Here is a 24,845-nt window from a genome sequence, read left to right as displayed (position 1 = left end):
AAATAAACCCAATAGGCTGGTTTTGCTTCCAATAAGGATTAATTATATCTTAGTTGGGATCAAGTACAATGTACTGTTTAATTATTATTAGGGATGCACCAAATCCAGAATTCGGTTCGGGATAGAGTCAGGATTCAGCCTTTTTTTTTCCAGCAGGATTTGTATCCGGGAGAATCCTTCTGACCAGCTGAACCGAATCCAAATTAGGGGCGGGAGGGAAATCACGTGACTTTTTGGTCACAAAACAAGGAAGTAAAAATGTTTTCACCTTCCCACTCCTAATTTGCATATGGAAATTAGGATTCAGTTTGGTATTCGGCTGAAACTTTTGCAAATGATTCGGGGGGGGGTTCGGCCGAATCCAAAATAGTGGATTCGGGGCATACCTAATTATTATAGAGAAAAAGGAAATTATTTTTCAAAATTTGGATTATTTGGATAAAATGGAGTCTATGGGAGACAGCCATTCCATAATGCTTTCTGGATTACGGGTTTCCGGATAACGGATCCCATACCGGTATTAGCCGTGAAAAACACAGCAAATATGAAATCTAGAAAATGAAAGAATTTAGACCAAAATGTTGAGCTCCACGGATATGTCTTTTTATTCTCAACCATTAAAGAGATAATCCAGGATGGCTGCAAATGAAATCAAGCAGAAGAGGTGCGCCCCCAAGAGTCACACTCAGGTATGGCATTAATATGAAGGTAAACTGATCAGCTTAGCCTACACAGGATACAAAATAAAATCAATACATGAAAAAATAAAAGGGGTCAATTTTAGAGAACCAATGGAATGTCTGTCAGGTTATGTGATGCTGTGAATAGAAAGAGGGACTTGGCTTTGTACAAACCCATCAGCAGCTCCTGACATATAACTATAATAAAACCAGACTCACAGAATCTTAAAAAATCTTTCATTGCCTGTCACGCTGGTTATAAAGGGTGAATGGCACTGGCATTCTGATCAGCAATAATCAACGGGCTACTTCTGTGTGTTACTGCTAGATACAGAACCTGTAAAACTACTGAACACAAGCCTATTTCATAGCTAGACCTATAAATGTATTATATAGCGGCTGTATTTCATTTAAGTTACCCTTTATACACACACGGTGACATGCCTTACCTGTGTATTAAGTAAACACATAGGGGAAATTCACTAAGGCGTGAAGCGCCAAACGCTAGCGTTAATTCGCTAGCGTTTGGCATTTTCGCTACTGCGCAAATTCACTAACGAACGCTGGCGTAGTTTCACTAGTGTTACTTCGCAACCTTACGCCAGGAGAATCTTCGCTATCGACGAAACTACGCAAATTCACTAACTTGCACAATGTACTGAACACTACCTTTTACGCTAGACTTCCTTCGCCACCTCAGACCTGGCGAAGCGCAATAGAGTAGATAGGGATGGTTTAAAAAAAAGTCAAAATTTTTTCTAAGTCCCAAAAAACGCTGGCGTGTTTTCTACATGATGGCTGATAGGCTGAAAAAGATCGAAAATTTTTTGGGGCTCCCCTTCCTCCCCCCTACATTTCCTGACTCATGGCAACTTACCTAGACAGTGGGCACATGTGTAGGGCAAAATAAAATTTTTATTTCCAGATTTGAAGGTTTTCTAGGCATTTGTAGTGCAGATACGTGTTCCTCCATTGAAATTTGAATTTCGCGCCGCATGCAAATTAGCCTTCGCTAGCGCAACTTCGCTTTATATAGTGAAACAACGCTAGCGCAACTCCGCAACCTTACGCTACCCCTGTGCGCAACTTCGGATTTTAGTGAATTTGCGAAGCGCTGGCGAAACTACGCCTGGCGAAGTGCGGCGAAGTTGCGCCTGGCGCAACTTCGCATCTTAGTGAATTTGCCCCATAGTGCCCAATATTCCTTATGTCACCGAAATTAAACACAGTTTATAGAATTATAAAAATCAGTGCCAAAAACCTGCCAATTAGACAGAATATATTCTATGGGGCTGACATTAAAGGGAAGATGGGCCTCCCCAATTATCTAATTTGAAAACTACGCCGACCAAAGCCGCACAGGTTTTTTTCCCCCTTATTTATCAATACATATTCACAAAAAACTTCCTGTGCTGGAAAAAAACAGAAAAATTTGGCAATTACGAAAGATTTTGGATTTTCCGCACGAAAACGGACTTGTTCAGATTTATGGCCGAAAACCACTAAATCTATGGATTATTGCACAAAACCCAGCACAGATCAAGATATCTTCGGGACTTTTCCCATTGACGTATATATGCAACCTCGGCAGGTCTGAGGTCGCAATTCATTTAAAATATATATATATTTTTGGTGTTAATGGTCCTTTAATTCCTTTAAGTCATTATCATGCTCTTATTTTGTCCATCTTGAACCTGTCCTCAAAACAGGCTGCCTGCTCTCATCCCCATTATCCCACAGACACCTGCCTACACACTGAGCCCCCTGTGACTTGGCTGATGCCATAATTTGGGTCACAACCCCACCCATTATATAAAGGACCCACCCTTGCTGGTGTGATAGCTGCCAAAAAAAAGTTGGCACCCCTACAGTTTACCTGCTCTGACCTGCAACCCAACCTGCTGATCACCATTAAACCAGAAGTGCTGTTTCTGCGAAGCGGAAGTGACATCATAAAAAGTTGACAGGGAGGGGGTTAAAGGAGTGAACCCCACAACCTGACCTGCAACCATATTTGCATCAACACTTTTCTGATGCAGGCGCTTGTCGAATACAGCACTAATTACCTACAGTGAAGTGCTAAATAATAATAACCATGACATGCAATAAAAAGATTTCTATTAACACTAATTGTATCCGGGACAATGACAATGTTAACAAGGGGATACACAATGGCGCTCGCATAATGTCACACTCTGGGGCCGGTTGCATGCCAGAAATAAAAACAGGAGTCCGCGAGGCATTCCGGGGCCACAACTCCTGTTTAAACAATTCCCGGTCCATCCCTCGCTTCTTCCTCAAACAAATGAGATATTTAATGAAGCTCTGAATCGGAGTCTTATCTCCCCCTGTTTGATAAGCGCTGGGGAGATTTACTGCAATAAAGGGTCAACACAATTACAATTGGAAGCACGTCAAGCTGCAGGAGAACAATAAACTTGCAGTGCCAGTGAATTAGACTCAATAAGGTTTAAATTGCAAAATAAGGATTGCTTTTATACGTTTTTACATAAAATGCAGATTAGGACCGACAGCTTCACTAAAACATGAATTAATCACCGCTGAAAGAGGAAATGGGGGGGGGGGTGACATTTTTCAAGAGAATAAAAGAAATGAAAAATTTTGGGAGGTAAAGATGCCACTTAAAGTAAGAGAATTTTTCCTGTTTGTTTTGTCAATCTGCAATTAAATGGAAGGTATGCGATGACTGTTTTATTATTACAGAGAAAAAGGAAATCATTTTTTGGATTATTTGGATAAAATTGGGTCTATGGGAAACAACCTTTCTGGGTAACGGGTTTCCGAATAACTGATCCCATGCCTGTTTAGAGTTTTACAGTTTTGAATTATTTGATTTAAATGGAGTCTATGGGAGATAGCATTAACCGTATTTTGGAACTTTCAGGATAACGGGTTTCCATAGCTCCCAACTGTCCCGTTTAGAGCGGGACAGTCCCGCTTTTGACAGCTCAACCCGCAGGATGTAGTTCAGGATGTAGTGAACCATCCTGAGCTTCTCTTTGATCTGCTGCACTGAACAGCCAGAAAAAAAGATACAAAGTTTCTAACTTAATTGGAGAGCCGAGAATAGATATTTAAAATACTTTTGTAACAGTTTTAGATAAGATAATAACTTAAAGTGCTTAAAGTGCAATTCACCTTCATTAGAAAACTGTAATAACACATAAAAAACCAGAGAAATGTGTTCAAACTTTCATAATCTGCCCAATTTTGTAAAATGGACATGGTAATTAGAGGGTGAGGCCACAAAAATGGACGTGGACAAAAAAATCTTGAACCCATACCATGAAAACTGGGTTTACAATGACTGCTTTTTCACAATGACAAATTTCAATTAACATTTTTTTTTTTTAAAAAAAAATGATAAAATCAGAAGAGAGTTGAATACAACAAGAACCAAAATAGTAGGAAATATGTAGGAATTGGTGGTGGTTGTAGAAGAAAATGTATCTGAGGTTAAAGGTTTTATAACTCTTTTATAGGCCAGTAGTAAGATCTCCACAGTAAGAGGCGCATTTATCAAAGGTCGAATTTCAAAATACGGGAATTTTTTTTAACTCCATTAAATTCGAATATACTCAAATTCGATTGGGGGAGTTATTTAAAAAATAAATTGAATGTCAAAAACTCAAACGAATATTAACGACCCGAAAACTCGAATCGAGTTTCTTCTCCGAAAAAAAACTCCAATGTCAGGAAGGCTAGGAACATCTTCAAATTGATCTCTCCCATTGACTTAAACAGAAACGGATATGGAAGCAGAGCTGACCGGCACTCACACGGATCCACAGGGCCAAGGGATTCAGTTAAAAAATTATTTTATTTGTAGAAAAGTTAAAAATATATCTGCTTCTCCATCTACCCTACGCATTTCGCACACTCATGGGCTCAACAATAACTCGGCAGGTTTTAGATGGTGAATGGTCAAATTTGAATTCTTAAAGGGCCAGAGTATGATAATCTCAATTTTTTTTTTAAAACTCTAATCAAGTTTGGATAACTCCTTAGTCGAATTTGACAGTTTTGACCATAAAAATTTTAATTTTCAATTTGACCCTTAATAAATCTGTCCCTAAGTGTTTGGTCTGCAGGCCATATCTAACAAAGGGATTCGGGTGATTCCATTATACCCTCCTTCTACTTTAATGAAGGTTGGAAGGGCTTCCTATGTATTTTATTTACAGTTCTCTCACTCAGTGGAGGTTTCTGTTGGGTTTGGGATAAGTGGATTCTAACTGGCCCACAATAGACACTTCAATTACTGGCTTGGTGGCCATACTCTTGCTAGGGTTGCCACCTAGCCTTTATAATCACCAGTCCAGCTAGTAACATATCAGCCAAGGCCAGAACTACAAATTTATCAGGAAACGTATTTACTAGTAATGGTGTACTTCCCAGTAGTTCTGCCCATGGCTCAGCCTCAATCCATCCCAGCCTCCCCTTTCACCATGCCTACCAAAACTCACTTCACCAACACCAACCCTTACCATTTGTCTGGAATTTTTATTATTTTAAAAGGCAACCCTAACTCTGGCTGATCTTCTATTGTCTGTGAAGAATCCCACAAACAGACTGATCTGGTACAAGGGCTATGCACATAATCAACAACCAAGACTATAAGGAAGTACCCCATTAGGCACAAATGCGTTGGGCTGTTTATGTCCTAATAAATAATTTTTAATTTTAAACTACTTCTACCACTGTCTCTATTTTTGATGGTTCTCACAACTTTACCAGCTCTTTAATCAAGTATTCCCCCGACAATGAAAACTGTGGCTCTTCACCCAACTACCGACCCACCATGCCCTCACCAACATTGTCCATGGCCAGATGAAATTTACTTCCATACATGCCCAGTGGCCAGTTTGTCCAACTTCAGCTGTGTATGATGTAAAGAGGGTGATTTGTCAAGGGATTTATTGGGGATTTGGTAGGCATGGTGAAACAGAAGATAAGCTGGAGGGGAGTCTGGGATGGATGTGAGTTGAGTCACGGGTAGAACCACTGAGAAGTACACCTTTAAAAGCAAATATGTTTCCCGATAAATGTGTAATTCTGGCCTTGGCTGATATCTTACTAGCAAGAGTATGGCCACCTTAAAGGGATCCTGTCTTCGGAAAACATGTTTTTTTCAAAACACATCAGTTAATAGGGCTGCTCCAGCAGAATTCTGCACTGAAATCCATTTCTCAAAAGAGCAAACAGATTTTTTTATATTCAATTTTGAAATCTGACATGGGGCTAGACATTTTGTCAATTTCCCAGCTGCCCCTGGTCATGTGACTTGTGCCTGCACTTTAGGAGAGAAATGCTTTCTGGCAGGCTGCTGTTTTTCCTTCTCAATGTAACTGAACGTGTCTCAGTGGGACATGGGTTTTTACTATTGAGTGTTGTTCTTAGATCTACCAGGCAGCTGTTATCTTGTGTTAGGGAGCTGTTATCTGGTTACCTTCCCATTGTTCTTTTATTTGGCTGCTGGGGGGGAAAAGGGAGGGGGTGATATCACTCCAACTTGCAGTACAGCAGTAAAGAGTGATTGAAGTTTATCAGAGCACAAGTCACATGACTTGGGGCAGCTGGGAACTTGACAATATGTCTAGCCCCATGTCAGATTTCAAAATTGAATATAAAAAAAATCTGTTTGCTCTTTTGAAAAATGGATTTCAGTGCAGAATTCTGCTGGAGCAGCACTATTAACTGATTCATTTTGAAAAATGTTTTTCCCTTGACAGTATACCTTTAAGCCAGTAATTGAAGTGCATTCATTGTAGGGAAGTACAGCCCATCCCTGGGGGAGATTATACTAAATTTCAGTTGCGTCCCCCTGATATGCCCAGATAGTGGGATGCCAGATGACAAGTCGAATACCTGCAACACAAATCACAAAGTGCTACTTATAAGACTAATATAAGACTGGTGAGTGAGGTATAGTTTCATTGCAATGTAACAAAGTTCTTCTGAAAAGATTGTGATGACAGAAGAGCAGCAGATGGAGTGCAATAGGGCTAGATGGGGGGGGAAGGGAGGCGATGGCAACGTACAAACACTGCAAGGATAATAATAATAGTGATCTGTGGTTTAGAAGGTCAAATCTATTACAAATAACTTCCTCTAATTAATTGAATCAAAGTGTTAGCAAGCTTCCCAAATGTGAGCAGATCAACAAGCTGAGGCTCACATATGCAAAAGCCACCGAGTGAATATTGTGATTAGGCTGGAACCAGATGCAGCTCTCTCTCTGGGGCACGGCAAAGGGCACATATAATGAGCCAACAAACTACATCAACACTTGTCTCTCTCACAGCTTTGCTGCAATCGGCACCCGCAGAGGGGCGAGTTCCTGAGCATTGACAAACCTTCTATTTCATAATATATTCATAAAAACATATCTATAGTTGTATAATGGGCTTACAGAGGTTGCTCACCTTCAAGTTACATGTATAGTCTGTTATCCAGAATTCTTGGGATCTTTCCGGATAACGGATCTTTCCGTAATTTGGATCTTCATACCCTAGGTCTACTAGAAAATCATTTAAATGATAGGCTCGTTTTGCTTCCAATAAGGATTAGTATGGATCATGTACAAGCTACTGTTTTATTATTACAGAGAAAAAGAAAATAATGTTTACGAATTTTCATTATTTGAATAAAATAGTCTATGGGAGATGGCCTTTCCGTAATTCGGAACTTTTTGGATAAATGGTTTCCGGATAACGGATCCCATACCTATAATACATTATAGAATATCCAATTTTTAAGTTTTAAATTGGTCTTTATTCTTCATAGGTTTTGAGTCATCATCTTCTTCTACTTTTTTTCCAGCTGTCAGACAGGGGTCACTGACCCCAGTAGTACAAAAAAGTAACATCAAGCTAAAATTTTATGTGTTTATTGCAACTTTTCATTACTTATCTTTCAATTGAGGCCCTCTCATTCATAATTCAGCCTTTCATTTAAACCACTGCCTGGCTGCTAAGCTACACCGCACCCTAGCAAACCGATTGTTGCTAGGGTGCGGTGTACCGGTCACCCAGACACAAAAAGCTGTATAATAAAAGTCCTTTGCAAATTAAACATGAAACCCAAATTCTGTTTTTTTTATTAAAACATCCATACCTATTATAAACTCAAAAGTCTCAGCTGTCAATCATATAATGCTTGCCCCTCCTTTATGCCTTAGGCATAGAGGCGGGGCAGTCAATTACTTTCACTTTTTGTTCTGCGCTTTCTAGATGTTACTGCCCTGCTCACGTTCCCCCTTCCTCCTCACCATCTCATTGTGTAACCAGGGCATGGGCATGGGCATCAGGTGCCCCATTCTGGTGCAAAAACAAGATTTTGCCATGATGCAAAGTGTGCCTTAAAGGGGACCCGTCACCCAAAAAAAAATTATTCAAAATCCTATTTTATCACATTAGTCAAGCAAAATGAACTTTAATTACACTGTATAAATTATTTGAATCTTGTTTCCTTCAGTCTGGGAATTCATAATTATAGCAAGCAGGCAGCAGCCATTTTGTGGACACTGTTATTAAGGAAAGCCTTGTATCATCTCAGAATCTTGTTTGTGCACCAGTATGGGGGACCTGATGTCCATCCCCATGCCCTGGTTACACAATTAAATGGTGAAGAGAACGGGGGAATGTGGGGAGAGCAGTGACATCTAGGAAGTGCTGAAAGGAAAGTGAAAGTAATTGTCTGCCCCTCCTCTATGCCTAAGGCATAGAGGAGGTGCAGACAATATTTGATTGACAGCTGAGATTTTTAAATGAGTTTACAACAGCTATGAATGCTTTGATAAAAAATAGAAATTGGATTTCATGTTTAATTTGAAAAGGACTTTTATTATACAGATTTTTGTGTTTCTGGGTGACAGTTCCACTTTAATAACAGTGTCCACAAAATGGCGCCTGCCTGTGTGATATTATAGTGATTTCCAAGACTAAAAGAATTCAGATTAAAATACTTTATATGGTGCAAGTGAAGTTTATTTATATGATTACATAGGATTTGGAATTATTTATAAAGGTAGCAGGTCCCCTTTAAATTCCAAACGAGAGAGTGTTGCTGATTGAAAGGCTAAATAAATTAAAATGTGTATCAATAAACAATTCTTAGGCACACCACTAACTTTATTCAGATGCATTCAACTCCTCAGGCTACTTCCAAACCAGTCACCATATTCGATTTCCCATAGGGAGGAATCTCACCAATATATTCAGCAATACCTTGAATAATTTATTCAGCAGAATGTGCCACAATCTGCTGAATAAATTATTTAAAGGCATTGCCCAATGTATCGGTGAGCTTCCTCCCTATGGGAAATTAAATAATTTAAAAAACACAAGAAAAAGAATAAAGAACAATTACAAATAGGCTTACAATGTCAATATCTACACCCTACTAAAAGTTTAAGCTGAACTACTAAACACTTCCCATTGTCTGCTCAGTTGTGCTAAATTTACCCTTTTTTAGCCCCATTCAGATTACCTTGTACCTATCCTCACATCTACAGGTATGAAACCTATTATTCAGAATGCTCGGGACCTGGGGCTTTCTGGATAAGGGATTTTTCTGTAATTTGGATCTCATAACTTTTAAAGGGGCTGTTCACCTTCCAAACACTTTTTTCAGTTCAGTTGTTTTCAGATTGTTCCCGAGAATTAAAGACTTTTTTCTATTACTTTCCATTATTTATTTTTTACTGTTATTCCAAAATCTAAGTTTAAATTTGAATGTTCCTGTCTCTGGTGTTTCTGGCAGCTCAGTAATTCAGGTGCAGATTCTGAGTGGTTACCATTTTGCAACATTTAGTTGATCCATTTCTCAGCAGCATCTCTGGAGTATCAGCAACTATTGTATCAATTCTAACAGCTGCCTGTAATGAAACCCAGAGATTCTGCTCAGCAGGGACAAATAAGAAATGTATCAACTAAATGTATCAGGTTAGAACAGTTTACAGGGTCGGCGACCCCCCTCCCAGAGCTGCTTTAGAAAGTGAAAAAATTATACTTCAATATTAGAAAAACCGTGACACAAAGAAAATAGAAAGTCATTGGAAAAAGTCGTTATTTCTGGTGATCTATCTGAAACCAACTAGTTTGAAGGTGAACTACCTTGTTAAGTCTACTAGAAAAACATTAAATAAACCCAATAGGCTGGTTTTGCTTCCAATAAGGATTAATTATATCTTAGTTGGGATTAAGTAAAAGGTACTATTTTATTATTACAGAGAAAAAGGAAATTATTTTTTAAAATTTGTATTATTTGGAGAAGACGGACCTTCTGTAATTCAGAACTTTCAAGATAATGGGCTTCCAGATAACAGGACCGAGGTCTAGAGCCAATCAGCAGAAAGCATTTACTTTAATAATCAATGCGACTGGTTGCTATAGGTTACTAGACCTCTGTGACTTTTATACATTACCCTGTCAGAGAGTCTCATCAGCACGATTAGGATTATCCAAGCAGTAAAGAAATATGGTTTGCTCCAAAATGGAAAAGCAAGTGGATAACAGTGTGGATGTGTGTGCATGTAAAGGGAAAGACAAACACCTGGAGAGCAGATGCCTAAAAACCACCAAGTGCCAGGCTCTTGTTTCTATAAGGAGGTCTCAGCGAGCTGGAAGCCATTATAAAAAGATTTGTTGCATTGCAAGAATGTACAGAACAGAAATGTGCCAGGGCAATGTTGCGTGCAGACAATCAATGGCGGCTATATGCAACAACAAAAGGAATCACAGGCAAGTGATGAGTTTTAGAAAACACTGCATTCAATCAATACATCAATCTTCTGTAGGTCCATTAAGGGGAATCGAACCAACGTGCTCGCTATTTTTTCTCAGGGCCAGTATGACAGTTGTATTGAATCAAGCTTGTTGGCACGCTGAGGACTTAAATTATCAGCTTGTGCAACATTAAAGGGATACTGTCATTTAAATGCATCAGTTAATAGTGCTGCTCGAGCAGAATTCTGCACTGAAATCCATTTCTCAAAGGAGCAAACAGATTTTTTTATATTCAATTTTGAAATCTGACATGGGGCAGGACATATTGTCAATTTCCCAGCTGCCCCAAGTCATGTGACTTGTGCTCTGATAAACTTCAATCACTGTTTACTGCAAGTTGGAGTGATATCACCCCCCTCCCTCCCTCCCTTCCCCAGCAGCCAAACAACAGAACAATGGGAAGGTAACCAGATAGCAGCTCCCTAACACAAGATAACAGCTGCCTGGTAGATCTAAGAACAACACTCAATAGTAAAAACCCATGTCCCACTGAGACACATTCAGTTACATTGAGAAGGAAAAACAGCAGCCTGCCAGAAAGCATTTCTCTCCTAAAGTGCAGGCACAAGTCACATGACTGGGGGCAGCTGGGAAATTGACAAAATATCTAGCCCCATGTCAAATTACAAAATTGAATATAAAAAAAAAAATCTGTTTGCTCTTTTGAGAAATGGATTTCAGTGCAGAATTCTGCTGGAGTAGCACTATTAACTGATGTGTTTTGAAAAAAAACATGTTTTCAGATGACAGGATCCCTTTAATATCAGGGATACTTCTGCAACAACAAACTCCCAACCAGCGCTTCTCCTTGTATACAGGAATCTCTGTATAACAGGAGCATGTCTTATGGTTTTTAAAATTCTCTGCACTGCTGGCTCTGACTGTTGGAACAAAGGAGTCTTGGCTGCAGGAGAGCTGGCTTCTGATACATTGTTTCAGGATTCAGAGTCAGTAGTGCAGAAGGAACGCATTCAAATGTGTTTCATTATGGGGAAAAAACTTGGTGGTGGACATTCACATCAACAAAAACAAGGTCAAAAGAAGCCTACAACAGAACATGAATCTCCATGGTAGTTTGCATGGTGTTACTCAAAATAAATACCCAGTGTGGGTTCAAGCATGAAGATATCTAAAGCAATCTTTCCATACACTGCAAGATTTGAGTCAATCTGGGTAAAAATTGGGCTGGCCAACGATTGGATTATATGGAGGGGTTCTTGTTGTACAGGAAAATCACATCTGATCGATTTTTGGCCAAATATCGGACATGAAGGTCCATCATTAAAGGGGGGGGGTTAACCTTTAAGTTAACTTTTAGTATGTAACAGAATGGCTAATTCTAAGCAACTTTTAATTAGGGATGCAAGGATTCCAGGATTAGGTTCGGGATTGGGCCAGGATTTGGTCTTTTTCAGCAGGATTCGGCCGGGCAGAAGGATCCTTCTGCCCGGCCGAATCAAATCCTAATTTGCATATTCAAATTAGGGGCGGGGAGGGAAATTGTGTGACTTTTTGTCACAAAACAAGGAAGTAATAAAGGCTTTCCTCTTCCCGCTCCTAATTTGCATATGCAAATTAGGATTCAGATTCAGTTCAGTATTCGGACGAATCTTTCATGAAGGATTCGGGGGTTCGGCCGAATCCACAATGGTGGATTCGGTGCATCCCTAATTTTCAATTGGCCTTCATTTTTCTTTAAAGAGGTTGTTCACCTTCCAAACACTTTTTTTTCAATTCAGTTGTTTTCAGATTGTTCCCCAGACTTTATTAACTTACTTTCCATTATTAATTTTTTACTGTTTTTCTAAAATCTAAGTTTAACGTTGATGTTCGTGTCTCTAGTGTTTGAGTCTGGCAGCTCAGTAATTCAGGTGCAGATTCTGAACTGTAACAATTTTGCAACATTGAGTTGATCCATTTCTCAGCAGCATCTCTGGAGTATTAGCAACTACTGTATCAATTCTAACAGTAGATTCCGCTCAGCAGGGACAAAGGATAAGAAAAGTATCAACTAAATGTATCCATTTAGAACAGTTTACAGGGTCGGCGACCCTCCCCCTTCCAGAGCTGCTTCAGAAGGTGAAAAATGACACTTTACACTTCAAAAATGGAAACGGACACACGTAGAAGGTAGAAAGTTATTGGAAAAAGTCGTTATTTCTGGGGATCTATCTGAAAACAACTCGTTGTTTGAAGGTTGTTCAATAGGTTCAAGGTTGTTTAGAGTTATCTCCCTGACTTTTTCATCTTTAAATCCATCCAACAGATGCTCTGTAAAGCTACAAATGTATTGTTATTTTACTTTTTATTACTCATTTTTATTCACCCCCTTCCCTAATTATATATGTCTCTTATGCAAATCAATGCATGGTTGCTATGGTAATTTGGACCCTAGCAACCAGACTGATGAAATTGCAAACTGGAGAGCTGCTGAATAAAAAAGCGAATTAACTCAAAAACCACAAATAATAATACAAGAAAACCAATTGCAAATTGTCTCGGAATATCACTCTGTACCTCATACTAAATTAACCCTTTAAATCCCATACACAAACAAATTTCAGCCCCTGTATGGCCACATTAAAGTCATACAACAGAGCAGTATGGTTATTATTTCTTACTGTATTTCATAGTAGTGGTGAGAGACAGGACATGTAAGTCACAATTACCAAAGAATGGGAAACCTAAGAGAAGGCAAAGAAAGAGACTCCCTGTGTCTAACTCTGTGCAAATTGGTTTTATAATACATGTCATTTGTAAAAAAAAACTGGCTTTTTTGCACGGTGTAAAACAATGGCAAATTACCCAATTAAAAATGTAGCGGAGCTGATTGCTGCAGAGCTGCCAGTAAACCCGCGCAAATAAAACAGGCGGTGAGACAGGCAATTGATTAGATGTAATACAGTAAATAATACAAAAGCAGTGCATGGATTGCAGAAATCAATATACATATTTCATGGGAAGGCTGCCATTTATACAAGTCAAGCTGGAAAGTAAAGATGGAAGATTCCAGGAGCGCCTGCAGGAACGCGGCTGTAAAATAAAGTCCACTATAAACTACCGGGGAATTGTAGAACAATGAAATCTCATGCAAGCCTGAAAGTGCTGGCTCCATTGTCTCACCCACAGGCATCATCAGACCTGGGGAAGACTCTAGAGCAGAATGCCATCAAATAAAATGAAGGATTTGATCCCATTCACATAGGGATATAAAAAGGAACAGCAGTGGGAATAAGGGATCTTACCTCACTGAGCTTGACTCTCCGTGCTACAATTAGCTGGATCATCCCTCTCTTGTTACCTTCCGTGGACATCGATTTTCTAAGAGTCTCCATGGCATCCTGATTTGTTTTGCCCAACAGAGACTCTCCATTGACCGCTACAAGCTGATCATTAATGTGAAGCCTTCCATCCTTCATTTAGCACGTGTAAATAAAAAAATAAAAAAAGGCAATTTGTTTACATTAAAAGAGAAATTACTTTTGCACACCACAGAGCAAGGGCACTTAATATCGATAAAATTTTCTTTTTCACACACAGCTTAGGTGCAGTATAATGGCTCTAACCAGGGAAAATATATCCTATTTCTATTTTCTCTCTCTCTCCCTCCCTGACATTTATGTGGATAAGAGGAGAGCTGCACTTCTCAATGTCTCCATAGACTGCAATAGCAACAGCACCCCTAGTGGCCATGTATGTTATTTGTGTCTCAGCCAAGTATTATTATTAATATTAACATGTATTTATATAGCGCCAACATATTTTCGCAGCACTGCATATCAGGCACAATGCTTGCAACATTTAGGGGCAGATTTAGCAAAGTGTGAAATTAGAACTCACCACAATAAAACTCACTCACTTTCTATTAAGAGTAAGAGTAAGAACCTCAGAAGACAACTACATTCCTTTTAGAAGTTTATGGTTTGAACTCTCTAGTATCCATTTCCTAAACTTTCGTTCTTTCAGATGTTGCTGGACTAGAACGTTGGGTCCTCCCCAGATGTTGCTGGACTAGAACGTTGGGTCCTCCCCAGATGTTGCTGGACTAGAACGTTGGGACCTCCTAAGATGTTGCTGGCAGCTCTGGATTTAGTGGGCGCCTGCCCGAGGCCGCACAGCCCTAGCGACCACCCGCACACTGCCCTCCCTGCGAGCGCGCATACAGCACCGGAGTGCTGGGGAGCTGTGCTCCCAAAAACCAGCTTGATGACATGTCGCCCCTAATATTTTGCCGCCCAAGGCCTGGGCCGGGTCTGGTTGCTGGACTAGAACGTTGGGTCCTCCCCAGATGTTGCTGGACTAGAACTCCAAGTACCCTCTAACACAGATTCAAAGGTCAAGATGTATCTGGATGTTGTGGTTCTGCAACATCGGTTGAGATGGCCATGCAAAGTAGGGTAAGCAAATCCGACACAGCCCAGCCAGCCAACTCTCCCAACTACCCTTGTGCGAGTGCATTCGCATGGACTCACATGCACAATGACATCACTCGCGGGGGGTGATTGTGTGGAGAAGTAGGGTGAGTGGAGAAGAAGGGAGAAAGCGAACCCAGACTAGGGGTAAGCAGAACACCTTTACAAAAAGTACCTGCCCAGTGCTCCCCTTTGTTGAGCCCTCTTCTGCCTACCCTTATTTCCAGCCCTGACTAATCAGGGCAGGTTAAAAAAATTCTGTCAGACTGAGGACCACATTGATTTGTTGATTTGGTCTTCGCACTGACTGCCTGCATTGCCCTAGTTGTGATCCGATCGTTGGGCTCAGCAATGTGTCGAAGGCAGGTCTCTCTGATGATTTTTGTGTATAAATTGTTTTAATTTCATACCAACCTTGGATGCTGCCCCTCCATTAATGATGGATTTAACGAAGATGCCCAAGTCAGCGTGGTTCTCCTTTGACCTGTTTCCTTTGACACTCACACCGAGTCCAGCAGAGCCAGAATCATTCAAAGGGATTTCAAAAGTAAGAAACTCCCGTGTTCCATCTGGAGTCAATACAAGTTCTTCTTCCTCCGTTTTCTATTGGAAAAATGGGGAAATAAAAACATTACATATACATATTACATATTGTTTAATGGCAGAGATGCTAAGTATACTCCCTCCTCTTGGAGCACTCCTATACTCAATTACTTAACCAGTGTTACAGTGTGTACAAACAGTGTTATTGGATGTGAATTGTCAGAGCAGAACTCAGTATCACAGGGACAGTATAGTGAGTCAGAAGGGTCAATTCTAGCAAAGTGGTTTTCTTGGTGGGGACACCTACTGCCTACAAATGGAAGCTCTTTTCTTAAAGGGATTCTGTTACAATTTTTATGGTGTAGCTTTTATTTCTAAATTACACTGTTTACACTGCAAATAATTCACTCTATCGTGTAAAATTTCATTCCTGAACCAGCAGGAAATCAAATCGCCGTGAGTGCATTGCCAGGCGACTAAATCTCCCCGAATCTGCCTGTGTGCTAAAGCCCAAAAGAGTGACTGAAGTTTATCAGAGCACAAGTCACATGACTGGGGGCACCTGGGAAACTGACAAAATGTCTAGCCCCATTTCAGATTTCAAAATTAAATTAAAAAAAATCTGTTTGCTCTTTTGAAAAATGGATTTCAGTGCATAATTCTGCTGGAGAAGCACTATTAACTGGTGCGTTTTGAAAAAAACAAGTTTTCCCATGACAATATCCCTTTAAGTTTCTACAAATACACTCTCAAAAAAAAAAAAATTCCAATGGCCAGCAATCACCCAGAGACAGTGTCAATGTGAACAGATATGTGATTATTCCAGATAACCAACCTTTCGGTAATTTGGATCTTTATCCCTCAAGTCTATTAAAAAACATTAAATAAACCCAATAGGATTGCTTAGCCAGCACCAAGGATTAATTATATTTAAGTTGGGATTAAGTATCACTGTTTTATTTTAACAGAGAAAAAGGAAATAACGTTTTAAAATTTGGATTATTTGGATAAAAATGAGTCTATGGGAGATGGCCTTCCTGTAATGCGGAGTTTTCTAGATATGGATTTCCAGATAACAAATCGCAAACCTGTATTAGAAAATCTTCCTGGAAGCCCAGATACTTCAGCAATTTAAGGATGGCCGAATTTTTTCACCTTGTTTCGCCGAAAAAATGACGGCCATAGACTTGTACGGCAAAATAAAAAGACGCGCGTCAAAAAAAGTTCGCCAATTTTTTTGATGCCCATTGACTTTAATGGGCGCCAGCGAATTTTTGGCGAAACGGGTCAAATTCGCCCATCCCTATTCAGCATGAAGAAAGAATAAACATATACGCAAAATCTGACTTGCCGTCAAACTACCAACAACAAAACTCCATGGATTCTGCAGAAAAGATTCTAATATTCCAGAGCTCTCGCTTTCTTTCTTTATCTGAAGACAATGGATTCCCATGGAGGTGATTTCATATTTAGTTTCTGTTAAAGGATATTACTAAGACGCAAAAGCCAAATGCCCCGTGTCCTCATGCCCTACCTGCCATGGAGACTGTGATCTTTTATCGCCTTCTTCCATTTGCATTAGTATAGACACCCACTCACTAACCAGTTTCCCGGAAACCTGTCTTACAGTGTTGCCCTTCCAAATTGACCCGACTGCACTGAAGTTAAAAGATATTTTAACTTGGATAAGTTCATTGATGATTATCGTCTTTGGAAGGCGAGCAGAGCTTTTATTATATCACATAATGCAACTGTTTAACACATCTCCACTTAATGTTTCTGGAATAAAACATTGAAAGGGGACGGTGAGGTTAAGCTTTCCGCATTAGCCGTCTCAATGAATTATATCAGGAATTTCTAGCTATAACTAAAGGAGAGGTGCCAGAAATCGCAGCGACTCTCAATCTAATTTTTCCCTACTAGGTATTCACTTGGCTGTTTATTTATTTTTTATCGTTAGATCAACAGCTCAATCGATCAATAGACACACTGAGACGGATATTGTTATTCTAATTGAAATCTAATGGTCTGTGACAAGTCAAGGAACTGGGATTTCCTTCCATTTCATTATAGCAATCTTCTACTAAAAGAAAACTTTGTGGTTAGTCAGACAATGCAATCAGCAGCCACAAAACTCCTGCCCCCCCCCAAAAAAGTGCAGTGGTGGCCCAAAGCAGGTCCATGGTTTTGTCCAGCGAGGTCACGTAACCACATTGAGTGAACCAGTGACTGAAACCACAGATTCCAACAGAGATCAACAGACTGAAATCTTCTGGAATTAGCTATTTATGAGCCTTGTGCTACATCCAAAAGATATCAAATGTGCTTCTAAATGGATTCTGTAGGGCTAGTAATGATGGCACAGTTATTCTATCAATGCAAATTGTATCTCTCATTTGCCAGTTACAAACAAACCTACCAACACCCCAAATTTAAAGTAAAAACATTTTTATCAATGCGCTAGGACATCCGAGGCTGTGCTATACGATACATCTCAACTATAAATATATATTTGGTATGGTACCTGTTATCCAGAATGCTCTGGAACTGTGGTTTTCCGGATAACAGATCTTTTCCGTAATATGGATTTCCATACTTTACGTCTACTAGAAAATCGTGTAAATATGAAATAAACCCAATAGGCTGGTTTTGCTTCCAATAAGGATTAATTAATTATATTTTAGTTTGGATCAAGTACAAGCTACTGTTTTATTATATCAGAGAAAAAGGAAATAATTTTTAAAAATTTGGATTATTGGATTAAATAGAGTCTATGGGCGATGGCCTTTCCATAATTCGGAGCTTTCTAGATAACAGGTTTCCCGATAACGAATCCCATAAAAACACACACACACACACACACACACACACACACACACACACACACACACACACACACACACACACACACACACACACACACACACACACACACACACACACACACACACACACACACACACACACACACACACACACACACACACACACACACACACACACACAAATGGTACAAGTAATTCGGCCAGGGGAGACTTCTAGATCTGCAGATGTGTATTTAAAAGGGATGCACCGAATCCAGGATTCAATTCGGGATTCGGCCTTTTTCAGCAGGATTCGGCCGAATCCTTCTGCCCAGCATATGCAAATAAGGTTAGCGGGGGAAATCGCATGACTTTTTGTCACAAAACAAGGAAGTAAAAACTGTTTTCCGCTTCCTACCCCTAATTAGCATATGCAAATTAGGGTTCGGATTCGGTGCGGTATTCGGCCGAATCTTTTGCGACGGATTCGGCCGAATCCAAAATAGATTTTGGAGCATCTTTTGTATTTAAAGGGGCACTGTCCTGACCAAGAAAGGATTTATGAAATCATATATGGCTTGTACTGATTTGTTTTCTTTGAGCAAAAAAAAAAAAAAAAGCATGTGCTTAATTAGGATGCTGAATTAAATTTTAATTTTTCCTACACAGTCTCACCACCAGAGGGTACCTTTCAATATGTTCTGCTGACCATAAATAGAAGATCATCTATATTCTATGGGTCTAGACACAAAAATGGGTAACATGCTTAATGTCCTTACCTTTACAACAGTACAAGTGTAACATATATAGATATTTATTTATACTTTCCCTGTGGTAGCTAGGGATGTGGCACAGATCAGTAAGGGTATTGCAAATTGTAATGTTGATTTATCACTCCGCTAGCAGGAGTCCCCATGTCACCAAGAAGCGATTCCTATTTGGTCTCCCAGACACCCTGGTTACATATAAAACAGCAATTCGGCAGGTTTTGATGACAAATGGTCGATGTCAAATTTTTAAAGAAACTAATTTTTTTTCAAATTCAAATCAAATTTGGACTATTCCCTAGTCAAAATAATCAAAAAAATAGCTTGAAATTTGAATTTTTTCATTCGAAAATTCACCTTTTGCTGTGAAAAAAAGACACTTTACACTTTAATATTAGAAAAATGGTGACACATAGAAAATAGAAAGTAATTGGAAAAAGTCGTTATTTCTGATAATCTATCAGAAAACAACTAGTTGTTTGAAGGTGAACAACCCCTTTAAGATAAAATCAAATGGCTAATATTCGTTTGAATGTTTCTGACCCAAAAATTAGAATCGTATTCGATTCGTACGAATCTAATTTTTCTCCCGAAAAAAAAAAAAACGAACATCAGGAAGGCTATTTAAATCTCCAAATGGCTTAATGGATCTCTGCCATTGACTTATACATGAACTCGGCAGGTTTTAGGTGGCGAATATTCGAATTAAGACTGTTTCCATGGGCGAGGTGTCTCAGATTTGAATAGGAGGATTAAAATTCTAATGTATGGGTTTTAAAACTCGAAAATTCAAATTTACTATTTGACCCTTGATAAATCTGCCCCTAAGTATTTGGCTTTAGATATATAATGGCTATAATTAGCCACAGCACTGGCATTAGCCAAAGACTTTCTCCACCAAACCAACATTATGGCTGCTATGATCTAAGTGGGAAAACAAATATACAGAGAAGGAATTTTGTATTCATAAGATAACCTGTGCAACCATGATTTCTGGCTATTGCCATACTGTGTGTGTGATTAGGGATGGGCGAATCTGACCCAATTTGTTTCGCCAAAAAAGAAATTTTTTTGACGCACGTCTTTTTATTTTGACGCACAACGCCATACAAGTCCATGGGCTTCATTTTTTCGGCGATCATCAGATATACAGGTAGAAACAATAGAATTCTACCTGTATCTAACGATTCAGCAGTAAACCCTGCGCATGTTTGGACCACTTAAGGTGACCTTTCTTCTGCCATAAACACTCCGAATATCTGTGTGTGTGTGTGTTTGTGTGTGTGTGTGTGTGGCCACCTTTACATACAAAGCGTCTTTCCAAATTTTACTGGGATTGCCCAGGAGGCACTTATTTTTCCTGTTGGTCACATAAAATATTATTTCTATCCAGAAGTAAAGACATTGAGCCAGTCCTCCAGACAGTGTTGATAAGCAATGGCCAACCCAGTTGTCATTTATATACTGCACCTCTTTGTCATTTATATACTGCACCTCTGAAAAGAAACACAGGTCTTCCAAAGAAATTCAGCCCTATACTATTGAATAGTCTATTGAATAGGGAAGAAATGGAAGAAAAGCCTAAAGCTGGCCATACATGAAGAGATCCGAGCGACTCTTTCCCCGATATGCCCACAGGGCTATATCCGAATATTCGGCCGTAGGGCTGAACGATCGGTTTATAGTGAGGAGCAATGGGCTTCGACGGGTCGGTCGGTGGAAAAATTAAACCTTCCCGATCGATATCGTGGCCAGATATCGATCGGGAAGACCCGTCGGAAGCCTGTATACAAGGGCAGATAAATTGCCCAATTGGTCTAAAGGACTGATAGCAGCAGCTTTATCTGCCCGTGTATGGCCACCTTTACATGGGACGGCATGTTCTCTCTTTAATATTAGGAACTGAGCTGCGGCAAATAACACTGTCACAAGCAAATCATTTATGATCATAGGAAAAAAACAATCATTTCTCAATTGAAAACATCGCATAACAGAGAAAAAATCCAAATATTCCTCTACCAGTTTTTCCAAATGTGTTTCTGTCCTGCACCAGACACATTCACTTACCAACAATACCCACCCAATCTTTTTTTTGCAATTTCGTTTTTTTTTTTTTAATGATTTACTTGAGGTTTAAGGCTTCATTATTAAATCCTGAACCGATAGCTCAACATGTTAATGTGACATGACTTCCAACAATAAACATTGTATCCAAAAGGTGTGAGGGTCTCCAAAAATAAAGAAACAAATATAAAAAGTAAAAAATTTATTAGGACATGAAGACCTAACGCGTGTCGTGCCTATAGGGGCACTTACTCATAGGCTCAGCCTATTCTTTATTTTTGGAGACCCTCACACCTTTTGGATACAATGTTTATGGTTTTTGCACCTTGGGACTGAGGTGAACTGTGAGTGTTTTCCCTTCTTTTCACTATATTATTTTTCATTATTTAATATTTATGTTGAGTGGTACCATAGATAATTTTTTTGTGGCAGTAGCACAAACCACACCATTTCCATGACTTCCAACAACCCAATGGCATAATATGTGTGTGTCTGTTGTTGTTTACTGCATTAAATCTTATCTACTGCCAAGTCTTTTGAAGAAGAATTTTAATTCCAGCCATATGCCTTCTAAGTCTGAAAGCGATTTGCACGTACACATAGAAATTCATTATTGCTATTATCTAAGTTAATATGTCGCATCTGGTGGGGATTGTTTCTTCTCAGTTTGGAAGCAGCTGTTAAATAGCAGTTGCCAAACATCATTTTATTTTCAAGCTCATTTGGGAAAGAATAATTTGCCTTTATTTTAATCAGAACTCTTGTTTTAAACAGAACCTTAGACGGTGGGTCCACTTTCCAAACTATTATTCCTCCTCTCCTCACTCAACCTCTTTATTCTCCTAGTCTTTTATATCTACTTACTATATTCTTTACCTGCACCCAGTTATGCAATGCCAGCACCCAAACTGACCCAAATTCTATATTCAAACCGAAATATACAGGGGAGTCCAGAATTAAAAGGCTTCCTGGACTAAAGAAGGAGAAGTGAAAAATATATAGGTGTAGAATCGATTATCCGGAAACCACTTACACAGAAAGCTCTCTGAATTACAGAAAGGCCGTCTCCCATAGAGTCAATTCTACCCAAATTTTAAAAATGTATATCCTTTTTTACTGTACAGGTATGGAATCCGTTATCCGGAAACCCAATATTTAGAAAGCTCCGAATTACAGAATGGCCATCTCCCATAGACTCCATATTAACATTTTAAAAAATTATTTCCTTTTTCTCTGTAATAATAAAACAGTAGCTTGTACTTGATCCAAACTCAGATATAATTAATCCTTATTGGAGGAAAAACCGGCCAACTGGGTTTATTTAATGTTTATATGATTTTCTAGTAGACTTGAGGTATGAAGATTCAAATTACAGAAACATCTGTTATATGGAAATCCCCAGGTCCTGAGCATTCTGTATAACAGATCCCATACCTGTACTTGATCCCAACTAATATATAATTAATCCTTATTGGAAGCAAAAGAAGCCTATCAGATTTATTTAATGTTTACATTATTTTCTAGTAGATTTAAGGAAGATCCAAATTACAGAAAAATCTGGAAAACACCAGGCCCAAAGAATTCTGTATACCAGGTCCCACACCTGTAGCACATGTGTATTCTTATATTGTCTCAATATAACTTCAGAATGCCATGGAGTTTACAGAGTTTTTTATGCTGCTAGTGATGGTTTTCTCATCTGTTTTCTAAGTGACAGCAGCACAGAGCATGTGCAGTGAATCAACAGAAAAGAAAATGGGGAGCTACTGGGGCATCTTTGGAGACACCGATCTTTACTGCTAAAGGGCTGTGGTTGCCTTGGGCTGATACAGAAGCACAAAACATAATGTACAACATTTCTACTACTTCTTTATTTAAGGTTTAGTTCTCCTTTAATTATTTTGCAGTCCAACTGTGTGTAGAACTACTAGCTTTAAACAATTGTTACACGGTGATATTGCCTAATGTCTATGGCAAGTTCTAAAATAATACTGACGATGCTGAGCTGCATTACTTATGCATTTGCCCAATTACAACAGTTGGGAAGCTGATAATATACAAATGTACCAAGAAAATTACACTGCTCAGTCCAAGTGCTAGAAGTATATATCTATATCTATATATATCTATATATATCTATATCTATATATATATATATATATATATATCTCTATATATCTATCTATCTATATATATATATATATATCTATATCTATATCTATATCTATATATATATATAGATATATAGATATATCGGTTTCTACTAAGGAACAGACTTCCGCCAGGAACACAGACACTTCCGAAACATTCCTAGGGGCGATTTCTATTTTCCCATAACACTACATTAAACTGGTGGAATATAAAAGTCTGCCGAGGGACAGTTTGACTTTAATGTTGCACAAACAACGCTTTTATCCCGTTGGAAACACATTTCAACTTCAAACAAGCTTCAATATTTAATTTTGCTCTACAGCCGACACGGGAAACGTTAACTTGCCAATGTTTTCTATCTTTACAATATCAAAATGATATTTACAGCATATGATTTTCATCTCGTATGGAATCAAAGTGCTACGAAAGCATAAAATAACTCCTTCCACATGTTTTATTATTTAGCCGTCTTTAGAATGTCACTAGGTGTCTGCTTTAATATATCTCTTGCTCGTGATCAGAATCCTACTGTTCCGACCCGCCGGGGTACAGACCACTGTCAACATTGGAAATTGCTTCAAACAACAGCTAAACATGTGGAGTCGGCGTCAATTCCAGCTCTATGTTTTTATAGGACAGTATTAGAGAATTAAAAGAGCTCAAGTGGAGTCTCCAGCCAATATTGGAACATTTTTACAAGCGCACAATTGTTTAGTCTTATCTATTCGTTCCGTCTTTTCTGAAACAATTTCCCATCCAGAGATTTTCAGCATCTGAACCAACTTAAACACGGGGTTAGGCTTTGCAGCAGATGATCCCAAGTATTTAAATAGAATATTTAATCACTGCAGGGTGATCAGATTTAAGAAACTCTGGGGAAAATGTTCTAACCTTAGAAAATTCGCTAGCGACAGCTTCGCTCACATCGCACCACATTGCCAGGCGTAGATTCGCCAGGACAACGCTAATTCGCTAAAATACAAAGTTGCGTCCAGGGCGCCAAACGCTGGCAAAGTAGCACTAGCGTTACTGCAGCAAGTGAAGCGAAGTTGGACTAGCGTTGCATACGGCGGGAAGTTAAAGTTGAATGGACGTATATGTTGCAGCAAATACATTACACTACACAAGTCCGGGAAACCTTAATATAAGAAAATAAAGTTATAATATTGCCCTACACATGAGCCCAGTGTATAGTATATGTGCCATATGTTAGGAAATGTAGGAGAAAAGCGGGTTACCCCAAACAAATTTAACGTTATTTTTCAGCCTATCACCCTGAAAAAGGAAAAGATGCTAGCGTTTTTTGGGACTTAGGACTTCCTAAAAAAATAGTTGAAAATTTTTCTATCTACTCTATTGTACTTTGCCTGGTCTGAGGTGGTGAAACTAAGTCTGGCGCAAGAGGCAGCGTTCAGTAAAATCCGTATATTAGTGAATTTGCATAGTAACGTCCGTTCGCCAGAGAGCAACTTCGCCGGAGTCTTATATCCTTCGCTAGCGAAATTATGCCTGCGACCGTTAGTAAATCGGCGAAGTAACAAAATGATGTCACGCTGGCGAATTTTCGCTAGCGTTAGTCACTTCGCCATTTAGTAAATCTGCCTCTCTGTTGGTC

General features: G+C 39.1%; 1 protein-coding gene across 9 annotated transcripts in view; it reads right to left on the bottom strand.

Annotated features, from left to right (window-relative positions):
- pard3.S (par-3 family cell polarity regulator S homeolog) overlaps positions 1-24,845 on the bottom strand; it is a 396,021-nt gene that overhangs the window by 180,529 nt on the left and 190,647 nt on the right. For all 9 annotated transcript variants that reach the window (XM_018268701.2, XM_018268703.2, XM_018268699.2 and 6 more), the window contains 2 exon segments: positions 15,316-15,504; positions 13,735-13,902 (listed from right to left, as the gene is read on the bottom strand). In XM_018268701.2, coding sequence (XP_018124190.1) covers positions 13,735-13,902; positions 15,316-15,504 — 357 coding nt within the window.

This window comes from Xenopus laevis, chromosome 6S, assembly GCF_017654675.1.
Source record: "Xenopus laevis strain J_2021 chromosome 6S, Xenopus_laevis_v10.1, whole genome shotgun sequence".
Classification (NCBI taxonomy): domain Eukaryota; kingdom Metazoa; phylum Chordata; class Amphibia; order Anura; family Pipidae; genus Xenopus; species Xenopus laevis.
Note: the sequence above shows the minus strand (reverse complement) of the source record. Positions and strands in the feature narration are given on the sequence as shown.